The following is a 14102-nucleotide window of genomic DNA, read 5'->3' as shown; positions in this document are numbered from 1 at the left end:
AATTAATTAATTAAATAAAATCACATTTGGTTTTGGAAAATAGCTAGAAGGACAGACAGAGTGGACCATTTATAAATGCTTTTGGATCCTCATATTTAGTGTCTCTGCTATTAGGTTTCAAAAGGAAATCTAACAGCAGAAAACTGCAAAAAAAAAAAAAAAAAAAAAAAAAAAAAAAAAAAAAAAAAAAAAAAAAAAAAAAAAAAAAAAAAAAAAAAAAAAAAAAAAAACCCTAACAAATCCACAGGTTACCCCCAGGGCTTTGGGTAAGTGGATGGCCTGTTGGTATTATGTAGCCTAGGTTCCTAGTATATTTGGATGGATCTTTCTGTTTCTAACATATGGGCATGAAGATAGAAGTTTTCACAAACTAGTACAAAGTCAGGTTAATAACAGTTTTGTGAGAAGTTGGGTAGCACCAATCTGGGTCTGTCCATAGGCTGAAACAGCTAGTATGTGGACTTGAGGAGGTGTTTCCAGGAGCAAGAAAAAGAACAAACAAGTCTAACGTGAGATCATGAGAAGGAGAATGACCTAGAGGCTCTATGTAATATATCAAAATCATTAGGAATATAAAAGGATTTCCTGGGGATGAATTCTGTCTGTCTTAATCTGTTTTACACATGTACAGACACACACACACACACACGCACACACACACACACACACACACACACACAGCATCCCTCATCTAGGTATGGTCTACTCAATATATTCATTTGAAAGAAGATTCTTCATATTTATATCCACCAAAACCCACTTAAATATGTAAAGTGAGGGTTAAAAGTACTCACTCAACCCCTCTCCCCTTTGTTAGCTTTCCCAAGTCAGAAAGTACCCTCAGAGATATGCAAAAGAACAAGAAACAGGAGAGGAAGGTTGTGGCCAGGAGCAAGCAAGAAGAAAGGTTTCTTTCCTCAAAGCTAGAGTCAGCAAACTTACCACCTGTGGGTTAAATTTTGCAACAGCCTGGTTTTGTAAATAAAGTTTTATCAGAACACAGTCATGCTCATTCATGTACATATTGTCTACTGGCTTACTTTTCTCTCTGGCCACAAAGACCCTAAAAGTTTGATGACTCCTGCCTCAAAGGGTCAAAGAAGGAAAGTACAGTGTTTATAGGAATCGGGAGAGGTGCTGAATAAGGAGCAATAAGGTTTAAAGCAGACAGCAAAGGTTAGAGTCATCAGCAGTATAATATACGCATCTTTGGAGGGAGTATACTCTGTCCAATACAAAGGAAGTTAACAGCTCAGCTTCTGCCCTTGAGGTTAATAAATAAGTAAACAGAGCATATTATCTTGATGTAAATATAAGGGGTAGAGAGGGAGGAGGGAGTCAATAACTACGAGTTTACACAGGCAGTTCTGGTTATCTAAGAAGCCTTTCTGAAAAGTGTAGGATTTGCTAGGACTGTTTGAACAAAGAAAGGGCAAGGGTATAGCAAGGCGAGTTCAAATATTTTTTTTTTTCCTCCCTAAGTTTTTCTAAACTTTTTCCCTAAGTTGTGGTAAAATACACATACATAAAACTTACCATTTTAACAATTTTTAAATGTCTAATTCAGTAGTAGTATATTCACATTGTTGTGCAACCACATCTAAGGTCATTTTAATTTGAGATGAAATCAGACCCTGTTTAGGGAGAAACAAAGGGAAAGAAGAGTCCATTGTTAAGACATAGAGTCATAACACCATTTTTTAGGGACAGGTGGTGGGAGGGATGGGGAGAGAAGGGATAAGAATGGACATATACACCTGTTGATATATTGTATTGCTGGTTACTAGGAAAACAACAGCACTGGGCCCCTTGCTGGCCATCCATTGTGCCTCTAAAGGCTATCAGGAGTCAGTCCATCTGTTTCCCTGGATCAAGAGGAGATAATCTGCTAAAATCTACCAGTCTCAGGAATGCAGTGGTGCTCTCAACACTCTTTTGGTTTGCCTACGATGAGGTCTTCTGCTTCTTTGTCAGGGCACAGGGAGGTACAATAGTGCCCCCTGCTGATCAGCACCCAGATGACAAAGTGTCACTTCTTCCACAGTCTTGATCAGACTTCTCCAAAGCAAGTTAGAAAAATTCTTAGGCCATCAGGGTAGAGTTTTTATTACGAGTCAGAACCCTGATCTTCCTTCCTAGTTTCTGGGGAAAAAATCAGTGTGCAGGTTACTCTATTAAGAAAATTACTGTCTATTCAAGTTCTTTCTTCTAAATAGTCTCATTGCTCGGTATTTCCAAAAAGAGACAGGAAGACAGAGGCTCTGGAGGGAGCATTCTCAGAACTAGACATTGAGGGCAGCAACTGTCTTGCCCACAATTCCTTTCAGGGGTTAGGACTCTTCATTATAAGCCCTGTTCCATATCCTAATTTCCTTTTCTTTTCTTTTCTTTTTTTTTTTTTTTTTGAGACAGTTTCGCTCTTGTTACCCAGGCTGGAGTGCAATGGCGCGATCTTGGCTCACCGCAACCTCTGCCTCCTGGGTTCAGGCAATTCTCCTGCCTCACCCTCCTGAGTAGCTGGGATTACAGGCACGCGCCACCATGCCCAGCTAATTTTTTGTATTTTTAGTAGAGACGGGGTTTCACCACCAGGATGGTCTTGATGTCTTGACCTCGTGATCTACCCACCTCGGCCTCCCAAAGTGCTGGGATTACAGGTGTGAGCCACTGCGCCCAGCCGTCCATGTCCTAATTTTCTAGGAGAAAAGAGAGCTGCCACAGAGGAAAGATTTATCATTATCACCTACTAGGAAGGTGGGAGGAATACAAAGAAATAAGAAGGAAGATAACATTCTCAAGTCTCTTTACTATTGTGCTTCCAGAAATCCTGCATAGCAGTGCCTGTAGGGAGTTTCTTTTTTTTCTGTTATGCTTTCTTTTTGAGACAGAGACTCACTCTGTCACCCAGTCTGGAGTGCAGTGGTACCATCTCAGCTCAGTGCAACCTCTGCTTCCTCGGTTCAAGCAATTCTGCCTCAGCCTCCCCAAGTAGCTGGAACTACAGGTGCATACCACCATGCCTGGCTAATTTTTGTGTTTTTAGTAGAGATGGGGTTTCGCCATGTTTGCCAGGCTGGTCTCAAACTCCTGACCTCTGGTGATCTGCCTGCCTTGGCCTCCCGAAGTGCTGGGATTACAGGCATGAGCCACCACATCTGGCCAAGGGGAAGTTTCTAACTCATAAATAGTTCCTTGCGGTACTTGGAAGTACAGTGGCAGTGAAATTGATGAAAGTTATAACACAAAATGCAGGTTTAATTCTACAGTACAGTTTACAGGCACTCATGTCTGGCTGTTGTATGAAGGATCTGGTAACAGTCATCAGTTTTTTCTTTCTGTTTTTGAGATAGGCTCTCAATCTGTCACCCAGGCTGGAGGCAGTGGTGCAGTCTGGGCACACTGCAACCTCTGCCTCCCCAGCTCAAGAAATCTTCTCACCTCAGCCTCCCAAGTAGCTGGGACTACAAACATGCTGCCACCAGGCTCGGCTACTTTTTTAATTGTTTGGAGAGACAAGGTCTCACTGTATTGCCCAGGCTAGTCTCAAACTCTGGGCTGCGGTGATCTTCTCACCTTGATCTCCTAAACTTCTGGGATTATAGGCATGAGTCACCATGCCCAGCTGACAGTGGTCTGTAATAGAGGATTTCTTCCTCATAAAATGGGGGCATATCTTTCTTATCTACAAAAGAAATTGTAAGTGATGATTGATCAATTAATTTATTTTTAGAGATGAGTTCTTGCTATCTTGCCCAGGCTGGTTTTGAACTCCTGGGCTCCAGCACTTTGGGAGGCCGAGACAGGTGGATCACGAGGTCAAGAGATCGAGACCATCCTGGTCAACATGGTGAAACCCCTTTTCTACTAAAAATACAAAAATTAGCTGGGCATGGTGGCGCATGCCTGTAGTCCCAGCTACTCAGGAGGCTGAGGCAGGAGAATTGCTTGAACCCAGGAGATGGAGGTTGCGGTGAGCCGAGATCGCGCCATTGCACTCCAGCCTAGGTAACAGGAGCGAAACTCTGTCTCAAAAAAAAAAAAAAAAATGAATTCCTGGGCTCAAGCCATCTTCCCATCTCAGCCTCCCAAAGTGCTAGGCTTACAGACATGAGCTACCATGCCCAACTGATGATTAAATTACCAAGTCCTGAATCATTCCAAGGTTTGGAGAGGCTGGAAGGTTGGCTAATTGGTGCATACTGACTCTCAAAAGTAACAGGGAGCCGAACGGGGTGGCATGCACTTATGGTCCCAGCTACTCTTGAGGCTGAGGTAGGAGGCTCACTTGAGCCCAGGAGTTTGAAGCCGTAGTGAGCTATGATCTCGCCACTGCCTGCACTCCAACAATAGAGCGAGATCTTGTCTCTTTAAAAAAAAAAAAAAAAAGAGAGAGATTGGGCGCTGTGGCTTAGACCCGTAATCCCAGCACTTTGGGAGGCCTAGGCGAGGTCGGGAGTTGGAGACCAGCCTGACCAACATGGAGAAACATGGAGAAACCCCGTCTCTACTAAAAATACAAAATGCCGGTCGTGGTGGCGCATGCCTGTAATCCCAGCTACTTGGAAGGCTGAAGCAGGAGAATCGTTTGAACCCGGGAAGTGGAGCTTGCGGTGAGCAGAGATCGTGCCATTGCGCTGCAGCCTGGTCAACAAGAGCAAAACTCCGACTCAAAAAAAAAAAAGTAACAGAGGAAAAGTCTGTTGTTCTAAATAGAGCACTTAAGTTCATACCATGCCAAATAGAATGAGAATTTGTGCCAACTTGCCCATCTCTTCCACCCCGACAGTTCCATTCATTGACTTCCAGGAGATGTGAGAGAGAACCTACCTACCTGAGCCGACTTTGAAAGGGGACTGAGTGGGGCTTTTTGAACACGAGGCCCAGAATGTCTTTCAGGCTTTCCTTAGAACTTGGTTTTGGAGTCTGTCGTGGTGTGAGTGGAAGCAGGGGCTTGTAGGATGCTTATATTGTAGAGCAAATACAGTGAGCGGTGACGGGTATCGGCAGTGGGGGATGAGGGGTCAATTGCGGGAGTGTAAGGTCAGCACACGACCTGCAAAGCGGCCGACCATTGTGGGCAGCCAGCCTGGCAGGAGAGGTTAGACCACGAAGCGCCGCCCAGTTACCATGGTAACCCTCCCTTGTCCCAACCCCGCCCCACTTTACTGGCCCAAGGTAAGGCCTCGGGCATCTGGGAGGCTCCGCCCCCGCCCCGCTCCCTGCCGCTGTTCTCCCTCCAGTGGACTGCCTTCCCGCCTGCCTGGCGGTGGGAGGGCGCGGCACAGGAACGTCACATCCGGGCGGGTGGGTGAGTTCCGGTATTTCAGGGCGGAGCAGGCGGAAGTAGGGGTGAGAGGAGGCTGTATAGCCGCGCGGAGGAGGCAGGAGCCAGAGCGCGAGCAGTAGCTGGGTGGGCACCATGGCTGGGATCACCACCATCGAGGCGGTGAAGAGCAAGATCCAGGTTCTGCAGCAGCAGGCAGATGATGCAGAGGAGCGAGCTGAGCGCCTCCAGCGAGAAGTTGAGGGAGAAAGGCGGGCCCGGGAACAGGTACGGAGATGGCGAGACGCATGAGGGAGGGGCAGGCGCCGGAGTAGTGAGCAAGAGGAAAAAGGTCCCTTTTGCCGTGGAGCACGGTCCTCTGAAGGCCGGCGGGCTCGGAGATGAAGTTGGGAGCATGGAGGATGGGTGGGGCTCAGCTCCGGTAGGGCAGCAAGTGGGTGAGGGGGAATTTGAGTGCTCGGGCGAGCAGGCTTGACCTTTGAAGGAATTGAACCTCACGGGGTTTGGGCTTTGGGGTGTGGCGTGTGGCTCTCCTGTTTTTTCCCCAGCTCATTCATTCAGTTCTTCTGATCCGGGCGCGGCCGGGGGAGGGGCTCAGCGGTTTCTCCCTCCCCCCACTTCCCCATGGGGAGTGGGAGAACTTTGCTCTTGCTTGAGGTTTCCTGCCCAAGGGGTTAGAGTGGGTGGGTGCTTCTCTGTTCTGGGAGGGGCAGTATTGAACCTTCTATGAAAGCGTGAGGGTTGTGGGGTGGGAACCGCCCGAGAGACCCCGGCCGGCCTGCTGGCAGCTTTTCCGCTCCCTCCTCCTGCTCAGGAAATGAGGCAGCAGTTGGCTGAGAGGAAGCGCGGTGCCCTCCCTCCCTGGAGGAGCTCGAGGCCACAGGACCGCCTCTCATCCTCTGGCCAGGGGCCCTTTCCTCTTACGGGGTGCTCTTGCAGCTGCTACACCCACTCTCTGAATCTACGTGAGTGCAGGGTAGGGTAGGGGATAGTACTTCTCCCAACATTAGTGCAAATGTAGGAGCCAATCAAACTTGCCTGGCCCTACCCATAATGACCTGGAAGGCAGGAACTTCTGCCAGATTCAGACCTTTATTGCTGAAGTGTGATCATCGCAAGCCGAACTGGTTAAGAACATTTCTTCCAAGCAGAACTGATAAGGGAGTGTATGGCAGAGAATCAGATGGCGTGCCAGTCTCAAGGTTTCTGATTTACTTGAGCAATTTGATGGAGACAGAATAATGAATTCCAGGTGACTCAAGTGGAATATTTGTTCATCTGAAAGTGGGAACATGAAATGTTAGTGGAATGAATGGTGATTCTAGTGATTTCTTTTTCGTCTTCCTTTTTTTTTCTTTTCTTTTTGAGACAGAGTCTCACTCTGTTGCCCAGGCTGGAGTGTAATGGCGTGATTTCGGCTCACGGCAACCACCACTTCCCCGGTTCAAGCAATTCTCCTGTCTCAGCCTCCTGAGTAGGTGGGATTACAGGTGCCCGCCATCACGCCTGGCTAATTTTTTGTATTTTTAGTAAAGACGGGGTTTCACCATGTTGGCGAGGCTGGTCTTGAACTCCTGACCTCAGGTGATCCACCCACCTCGGCCTCCCAAAGTGCTGGGAGGATTACAGGCGTGATCCACTGTGCCCAGTCTAGTCTAGTAGTTTCTTGAAACGACTTTCTGTTTAGACGTGGTTGATTAGTAAGCCATAAGGTTTAGGGTGAAGTCTAGTAGTTGGACCTGATATGAATTGAGGCTTTGGTTTTGGAGACTTTTGTGTTTTGTTTTTTTCTTTTTGAGATGGAGTCTCACTTTGTTGCCCAGGCTGTACTGGAGTGCAGTGGCACAATCTCAGTTCACTGCAACCTCCGCCTCCCGGATTTAAGATCTCCTGCCTCAGCCTCCCAAGAAACTGGGACTACAGGCACCCACCACCATGCCTGGCTAATTTTTTTTTAATTTTATTTTTAGTAGAGACAGGGTGTCATCATATTTGTCAGGCTGGTCTTGAACTTCTGACCTTATGATCTGCCTGCCTAAGCCTCCCAAAGTGCTGAGATTACAGGCGTGAGCCACCATCCCAGCTTTGGAGGCTCTTGAGAGTAAAGTAATTTACTTGCTAAACTTTAAGGTCCAGTGAAATAACTCTTGTGGTTTATTGATGTTCTTCATTCTTGCTCTCGGTAAGTTTTGTTTTTGGTTTTCTTTTTGGCTGCTCCTCTGGGAAATAACTGAGAATGTTTTTGGGAGGAAGAGGGCCAGATTTCAGAAAAGGATAGAAATTGGAGGACAGCTGGCCCTCCAGGTTAAATACTTAAAGATTGTTAGAATACTCACTTATTTTTATAACTGGGCATGGAGATATTGGGATGGGAGCATGTTGTCTTCCTCGGTCACCTTTTACTAGGTAGATATTTCCTCTGCTCAGTTTGTCAGCAGCTTCTCATTATCTATCCAAGTGAGATGGACTGGCTGGTTGACTATGACTGGTGACACTTTCTCATCTCCTCTGTTCTGGAGACCAGATAGCTTTAAAGGAGAAGACAGAGGCCAGCCAGAGGAACTGACCATGTGTTGAGCTGCAGAGTCATAGGCTCAACAGTTAAATATGGACATCTTAGGAGTAGTTCTAAGGTGGGTGATTGCTGCCCCCCATCATACCTCTTTTTTTTTTTTTTTGAGATAGGGACTCACTCTGTCGTCCAGCCTGGAGTGCAGTTGCATGATCTCTGCTCACTGTAACCTCCACCTCCCAGGCTCAAGTGATTCTCCTGCCTCAGCCTCCTGAGTAGCTGGGATTACAGGTGCCCACCACCACACCCAGCTTTCTTTTTTTTTTTCCATTTTCAGTAGAGACGGGGTTTCACCATGTTGGCCAGGCTGGTTTCGAACTCCTGACCTCAAGTGATCTGCTTACCTCAGCCTCCCAAAGTGCTGAGATTACAGGCATGAGCTACTGCGCCCTGCCTGGGGTGATGTTTTTTAAGCTACTCTCACTCAGAGCCTGCCAAATTTGCTTCTTGAGCTGAGGTCTAGTGAGGAAGTCCTCAGAATGGGGAAGTAGGGTGATAGTTAAATATTGATGAAACCATTATCTTCCACTCCCCAGCCTGAAGAAGCTTAATCTTTTGACTTTCTGCTCTAGAGAACTTTGAACCCCTACTGAGGAGGAGACACCTGTTGGAAGGGGGATGGGGTGCTTGGGCTACCTGTTACCATCCTAAGGCATTCTGGAATGTGGGTTCTGCAGGCTCCTCCCTCCTCTGGAGCTGGAAACTGCAGTCTCTGATGGTATCAAATGCTGTTAGTGGGACTGTCGCTTAATTATTTTCTTGGTTACTTTGTGTGAACATCCAAGCCTCCTTTGTTGGGAAGCTAGATGAGTCCCAAACTGAGACACTGGTGTTCTAGGATCTAGCTTTCGTTTCTGCTTTTGGCCTGGAAATTGATCTTTTATAGTGTAGCACCTTGTCAAATTCACTTTCAGTTCTGCATTTCCTTTGTACTTCTGTCTAAATGGAAACAGATGGCAACATCAAATTTAAATGCAGTCTTTTTCCTTATCTGTTTTTTCTTTCGTGGTAGTGGTGGTAAAAATATACATAAAATTTATCATTGTAACCATTTATAAATGTACATTTCACCTTATCTGTTTTTAATACCTCTCTCCTAATTGTCCCTGATATTTTTCTCTTTTTAAACTTTTTTCTAGTCTAAGAAGCTTAACAGGCCGGGTTGGGTGGCTCACGCCTGTAATCCCAGCACTTTGGGAGGCCAAGGTGGGTGGATCACATGAGGCCAGGAGTTTGAGACCAGCTTGGCCAACATGGTGAAACCCCATCCCTACTAAAAATACAAAAAATTGGCTGAGCATGGTGGCGCATGCGTGTAACCTCAGCTACTTGGAGGGTGAGGCATGAGAATTGCTTTAACCCTGGAGGCGGAGGTTGCAGTGAGCTGGGATCAGATCATGCCACTGTACTCCATCCTGGGCAACAGAATGAGATGATCATGCTACTGCACTCCAGCCTGGGCAACAGAGTGAGACTCTGTCTCAGAAAAAATAAATAAGTAAAAATAAATAAATAATAGGGAGTGGGCTTTGAACAGCAATTTTGATTCTGGCCTTAATCCTGATCCTAGTTTCTGGAGAGGTTAGAGTGTTTGATTATTATGTGGTTCTCTTCTATTCTTGGGTGTGTGGACTAAGCAATAGGCTTTACCACCTTTCTTTAGTCGTTTTGCTTTTTTGCTTTTCTGCTGCTTACCTTTCTCTTTCCCCCATGCTAGAACGAACGAAAACAGCCCTTTACCCCCGCTTAGGCTCCGCCTTTGTTTACTCTGGGGCAGATAGGTCCACTCCCTTCCGACTTGCCTCCCTTTTGGTGAAGTTTAAATTCCCCAAGGACACGTTATCTCCCTGGGTAGATGCAGTTGTGAGCACAGTGAACTCAAGTAGTCCTTTACTCACAGGGCTCAAGCCTAACTTTCTAATACTCTTTCATTTGAATTTCATCTGTGGCTTTTATCTAAAAAGAGAAACCCCAGTGTCGCAGAGCACCAGATATAGGCTAATCCCCTTCTGTCCTTGGCCCTGTTCTGCCTGTGAGCACCATCACACTGTCAATTTCTTGCCTGGAGGGGTTGACATATATGGGAAATCTCTTTGCTGTCCTAGGAGGATAGCCGAAGCTGTTGTCAGCCATCTTCTAATGTGACTGAATTGCTGCATTCTACTCCTCTCTCCATCCCCCACCCAGGATCTTTTCTTCCTGGGCAGTGGAGATTCCTATTATTACCTGAAGCGGGGGACCACAGGATACTGTATATCCTCCAAGCTGGGCAGAGATAAATCAGCTGAAACACCAAACCCACATCTGGATTGGCATGCTAAGACCTAGGATGATTAGGAAAGTGCAGTGCTCAACGTTTCCCAGGGCCACAGGTAGCCTGGTTTGCAAAAAGTAGGCCTGTTCAATCTCTTGGCATTCCTTGGTATTATTTGACCTGAAAGGGACAGGCATTGTGCATAGACTCTAGCTTGAGGGAAAAGTCAGCTTGTCTTCCTTGTTCTTCAAACAAAGTATTGGATCTTGATTCTGCAGGCTTTTGTTTAATTGTAAAGAGAACTGATTCTCTGGGCTAGGAGGAAAGAGAAAGGCGAAGTCCTATTCCCTCCCACCCCACCCCTGGGGGTCTCTGAAGCTTTTGCTAGAATTCCTGTCTTGGGTTCTGCTTTTGCTACAGGCTTGTTCATGTGTTCATGCTCTTAATAGGGCACCAAGATGTGTTTTCTCCTTTTCCCTTTTCAGCCTTGCTAAGAATTCTATTGTAAATGCTGATTTGTGGGAGAAACTGCCCGAGCCAGCTTGCTGTCATGGAAACTGTACACCCCCGCCCCATAGCCTGTTATCTTCTACTCCAGTTTGGTGAGCTGAATGATGCCTTACATTTCATGAGCTGCTTCTAAATCTAGTTGCATTTTTCATTTGAGGGGGGTAAGTCATTTTATTGGCAGTGTCTTATAGTTCTTGCCTGAGAGCCTCCTGACTTGCTCTTGATCTGTGGCCTTGTTGGGTTTGTGAGGAGAAATGTGTGTTGTCACAGAGGACATCTGTTTTTCTGGAAGAGACAGAAGCAGAGAATACTTGTCTTTGTGGTGTTTTGAATAGTGTAGTTAGACACAAATGGTTTCTTCGTGATTTCAGCTTATGTTGATTTCTCGATTTTCTTTTCCTGTAGCCTGGTGGCTAGATTGTAGCCCCAGCCCTCTGCTTCCCTTCCTAGTCTCTTCAACCTCTCATATTTGTATGTGGAAGTTTTTGTGTCAATCTTGATTGTTAAAAGGAGTCTTTTGGTCTATATTCTTCCTTGTCGGAGCTAGTGGCCCAGGCTATTTCTATGGCTGCCCCAAGTCTTGCCTGCCAGGAAGAAATCAGGGTAATAGAATTCAGGCACAATCTGGGCTATAGAAGAGAGATCATGTTTACTAGGCACTTGGATAAGCATCTGAACTGGGTGGTGTGCGGGGCATGTTAAATTCTTAAATATTGTTGCCGTCAGGGTACCTCCCACCAGTAAAGGTAGCAGGGAGACAGTCATGGAAAGAGGTTTTCCTGCTTTAGAATTCATTCATCCACCTTCAGGCTGCCTTCTTCTTTTCGTGCCTTATTCCATTGCTAGGGAAAGTAAACTCATCCAAGCATGGGTTTACTTGGACTCTAGTCTATACTTCATTGTGAGATGAAGGGCAGGAAGAAGATTGTCGTAGGCTGTATTAGTTAGGGGGTAAAGCTAAGGGGATGGCTGGAGGAATAGAAAGGAGACAATTCAGAAATTTAGAGGAATGGTAGTGGGTGTGGTAAAATGTTCTCTTTTTTTTTTTCTTTTTTGTAATGCTGTCAAAGCAGATAATTTTAGCTAGAAGTAGCTCCTTGCTGCCAACTTTAAAAAGGAGTAGGGGGCTCAAGTTGAAGGGATAATGAGTAGGTATCCCAACAAAGTTCCATTCTTTTGCTTTCCAGTCTGGAAGGCTATTCTAAAATACATTCCCTTGGCTAGTTAGTCTTTTGATATATTAGGGTAAAGTGATCAGAGAAATAACAGTTTAAGTTAAACAGCAATTGATAGGTAATCCAGGATTCCCTCTTTAATAAACCTTGCTTATTTATTTCTTTCTGCTTTATGAGACACTTAGAAGGTTACTGAGGATGAGACACACCGCCAAGAGAGCTCAGGCAGAAGGAACCCTTCATTGCCTTGCTTTTCTGACTCCAGTATGTTTAGGAATTTGAACTAAGTCCAGGAAGTGGGTGGTACTAACTCATTGGGCTGGGCAAGGAACTGAGTTTTAAAACACTCTTCCTGTGGAACATATGGGAGTTCGTTGATGGGAAAGGGAGGAGATATATATATATAAAGTTATGTCTGCTAGATGTTTTAACAGCTGAGCTAAGACAAGTTCTACCCTGTGAGACTCTGGCATTTTTATGGTAGTCAATCTCGATCTTACTGTTCTTCTTTTCACCATGCCTCTGCTTCTCTTTTCCATTCTTTCCTTCAAATGCAGGCTGAGGCTGAGGTGGCCTCCTTGAACCGTAGGATCCAGCTGGTTGAAGAGGAGCTGGACTGTGCTCAGGAGCGCCTGGCCACTGCCCTGCAAAAGCTGGAAGAAGCTGAAAAAGCTGCTGATGAGAGTGAGAGGTGTGTAGGGAAGCTTGATGGAGTGTGGATTTTTTTTTTTTTTTTTTTTTTTTGAGATGGAGTCTTGCTCTGTTGCCAGGCTGGAGTCTCGCTCTGTTGCCAGGCTGGAGGATAGTGGTGCGATCTCGGCTCACTGCAACGTCCATCTCCCAGATTCAAGCAATTCTGCATCAGCCTCCTGAGTAGCTGAGACCACAGGCGTGTGCCACCACACCCAGATAATTTTTGTATTTTTAGTAGAGATGGGGTTTCAGCATGTTGGCCAGGATCTCTTGACCTGTGCTTTCTGCCTTGGCCTCCCAAAGTGCTGGGATTACAGGCGTGAGCCACTGCACTGAGCTGGAATGTGTATTTTAAAAAGAAGTTCATAATAGTTCTGATCAAGATTTCCTTATAAACCTGTTTTTTAAATAGTATTTCTGGCCGTGTGTGGTGGCTCATGCCTGTAATCCCAGCACTTTGGGAGGCTGAGGCAGGAGGATCACTCAAGCCCAGGAAGTCGGTGCTGCCGCAAGCTGTGATTGCGCTACTGCACTCCTGGGTGACAGAGCAAGACCCTGACTCAATCAATCAATAAAAATAAAATACTAACTCCATCATACAGGATCTCCTTTCTGTTCTGCATATTCTCTCCCCTTGAAGACAGAGTAAGGATAACCTAGATGCTGTGACCCTTTTGTAATTGGTATTTCCCTACAAATTGCCCTAATGATCCTTAAAATGGGATCACCAGTACGACTTCCACTTTCTGGGTCATAAACTTCTATTCGTGAGATTAATTCCTCTAAAACAGAGGCTCTCTAAGTAAGGTCTCAGACCAGCAGCATTAGCAATACCTGGGAACTTGGTAGAAATTCACATTCTCAGTACCAACCCTGATCTACTAAATCAGGAACTCTGGATGTGAGGCCTGGCAGTCTGTTTTTAGTAAGGCTTCTCAACCCTGGTTGCATTATTAGAATCATAGGTGGAGGGAAAAAAAAATTGAAAAAAAAATCATAGGTGGGGGTGAGGGCGGAATCACTGGGGAGTTTAAAACTGCAGATGCTTAGATCTCATCCCAGTTCCATTAGAATCAGTTGCAAGAGTGGTCTGGGCATTGATGTTTTGGAAGTTCCTCATCTAATTTTAATGTGATCCTAGGGTTGAGAACCATGGACCTTGAACCAATTCACAACTCCTCATCATCTTTTTAAAATAGTCAGTTGTCTCCTTGCTACATGTGAGTTAGATTAAAACAGAGGTATTTGACAACTAAGGCTTTTCAGAATAAATAGTGCCCTGCTAAAGGTACATTACCATTGTGCAGCTGTAAAAATGAAAGCGGCAGCTATGTGTATACTATTACAGTAACGTCCAAATTATAGAAAGTGAGGACTGGGCATAGTGTCTCACACCTGTAATCCCAGCACTTTGGGAGGCTGAGTTCGGCGATCCCTTGAGGCCAGGAGTTCAAGACCAGCCTGGCCAACACAGCAAAATCCTGTCTCTACTAAATGTACAAAAATTAGCCGGGCATGGTGGCACACTCCTGTAATCTCAACTACTCAGGAGGCTGAGGCACAAGAATCACTTGAACCCAAGAGGCGGAGATTGTAACGAGCCTTCCTCAAAAA

At 45.7% G+C, this 14102-nt stretch overlaps 1 protein-coding gene across 19 annotated transcripts in view; it reads left to right on the top strand.

The window, feature by feature from the left end:
• The window catches only part of TPM3 (tropomyosin 3), a 32132-nt gene that overhangs the window by 2641 nt on the left and 15389 nt on the right, over positions 1-14102 (top strand). For 9 of the 19 annotated variants that reach the window (XM_017513350.2, XM_017513353.2, XM_017513347.2 and 6 more), the window contains exon 3: positions 12353-12486. In XM_017513350.2, the coding sequence (XP_017368839.1) occupies positions 12353-12486 (134 nt within the window). Of the gene's footprint in view, positions 1-5294; positions 5552-12352; positions 12487-14102 lie in introns of those variants that run through there. The other 10 variants (XM_017513360.2, XM_017513361.2, XM_017513363.1 and 7 more) reach the window with 3 other exon arrangements.

The sequence above is a fragment of the Cebus imitator genome, unplaced genomic scaffold (genome assembly GCF_001604975.1).
Source record: "Cebus imitator isolate Cc_AM_T3 unplaced genomic scaffold, Cebus_imitator-1.0 Scaffold491, whole genome shotgun sequence".
NCBI classification, from domain to species: Eukaryota; Metazoa; Chordata; class Mammalia; order Primates; family Cebidae; genus Cebus; species Cebus imitator.
The sequence above is the reverse complement of the archived record's forward strand: the minus strand, read 5'-3'. Positions and strand labels throughout refer to the sequence as shown.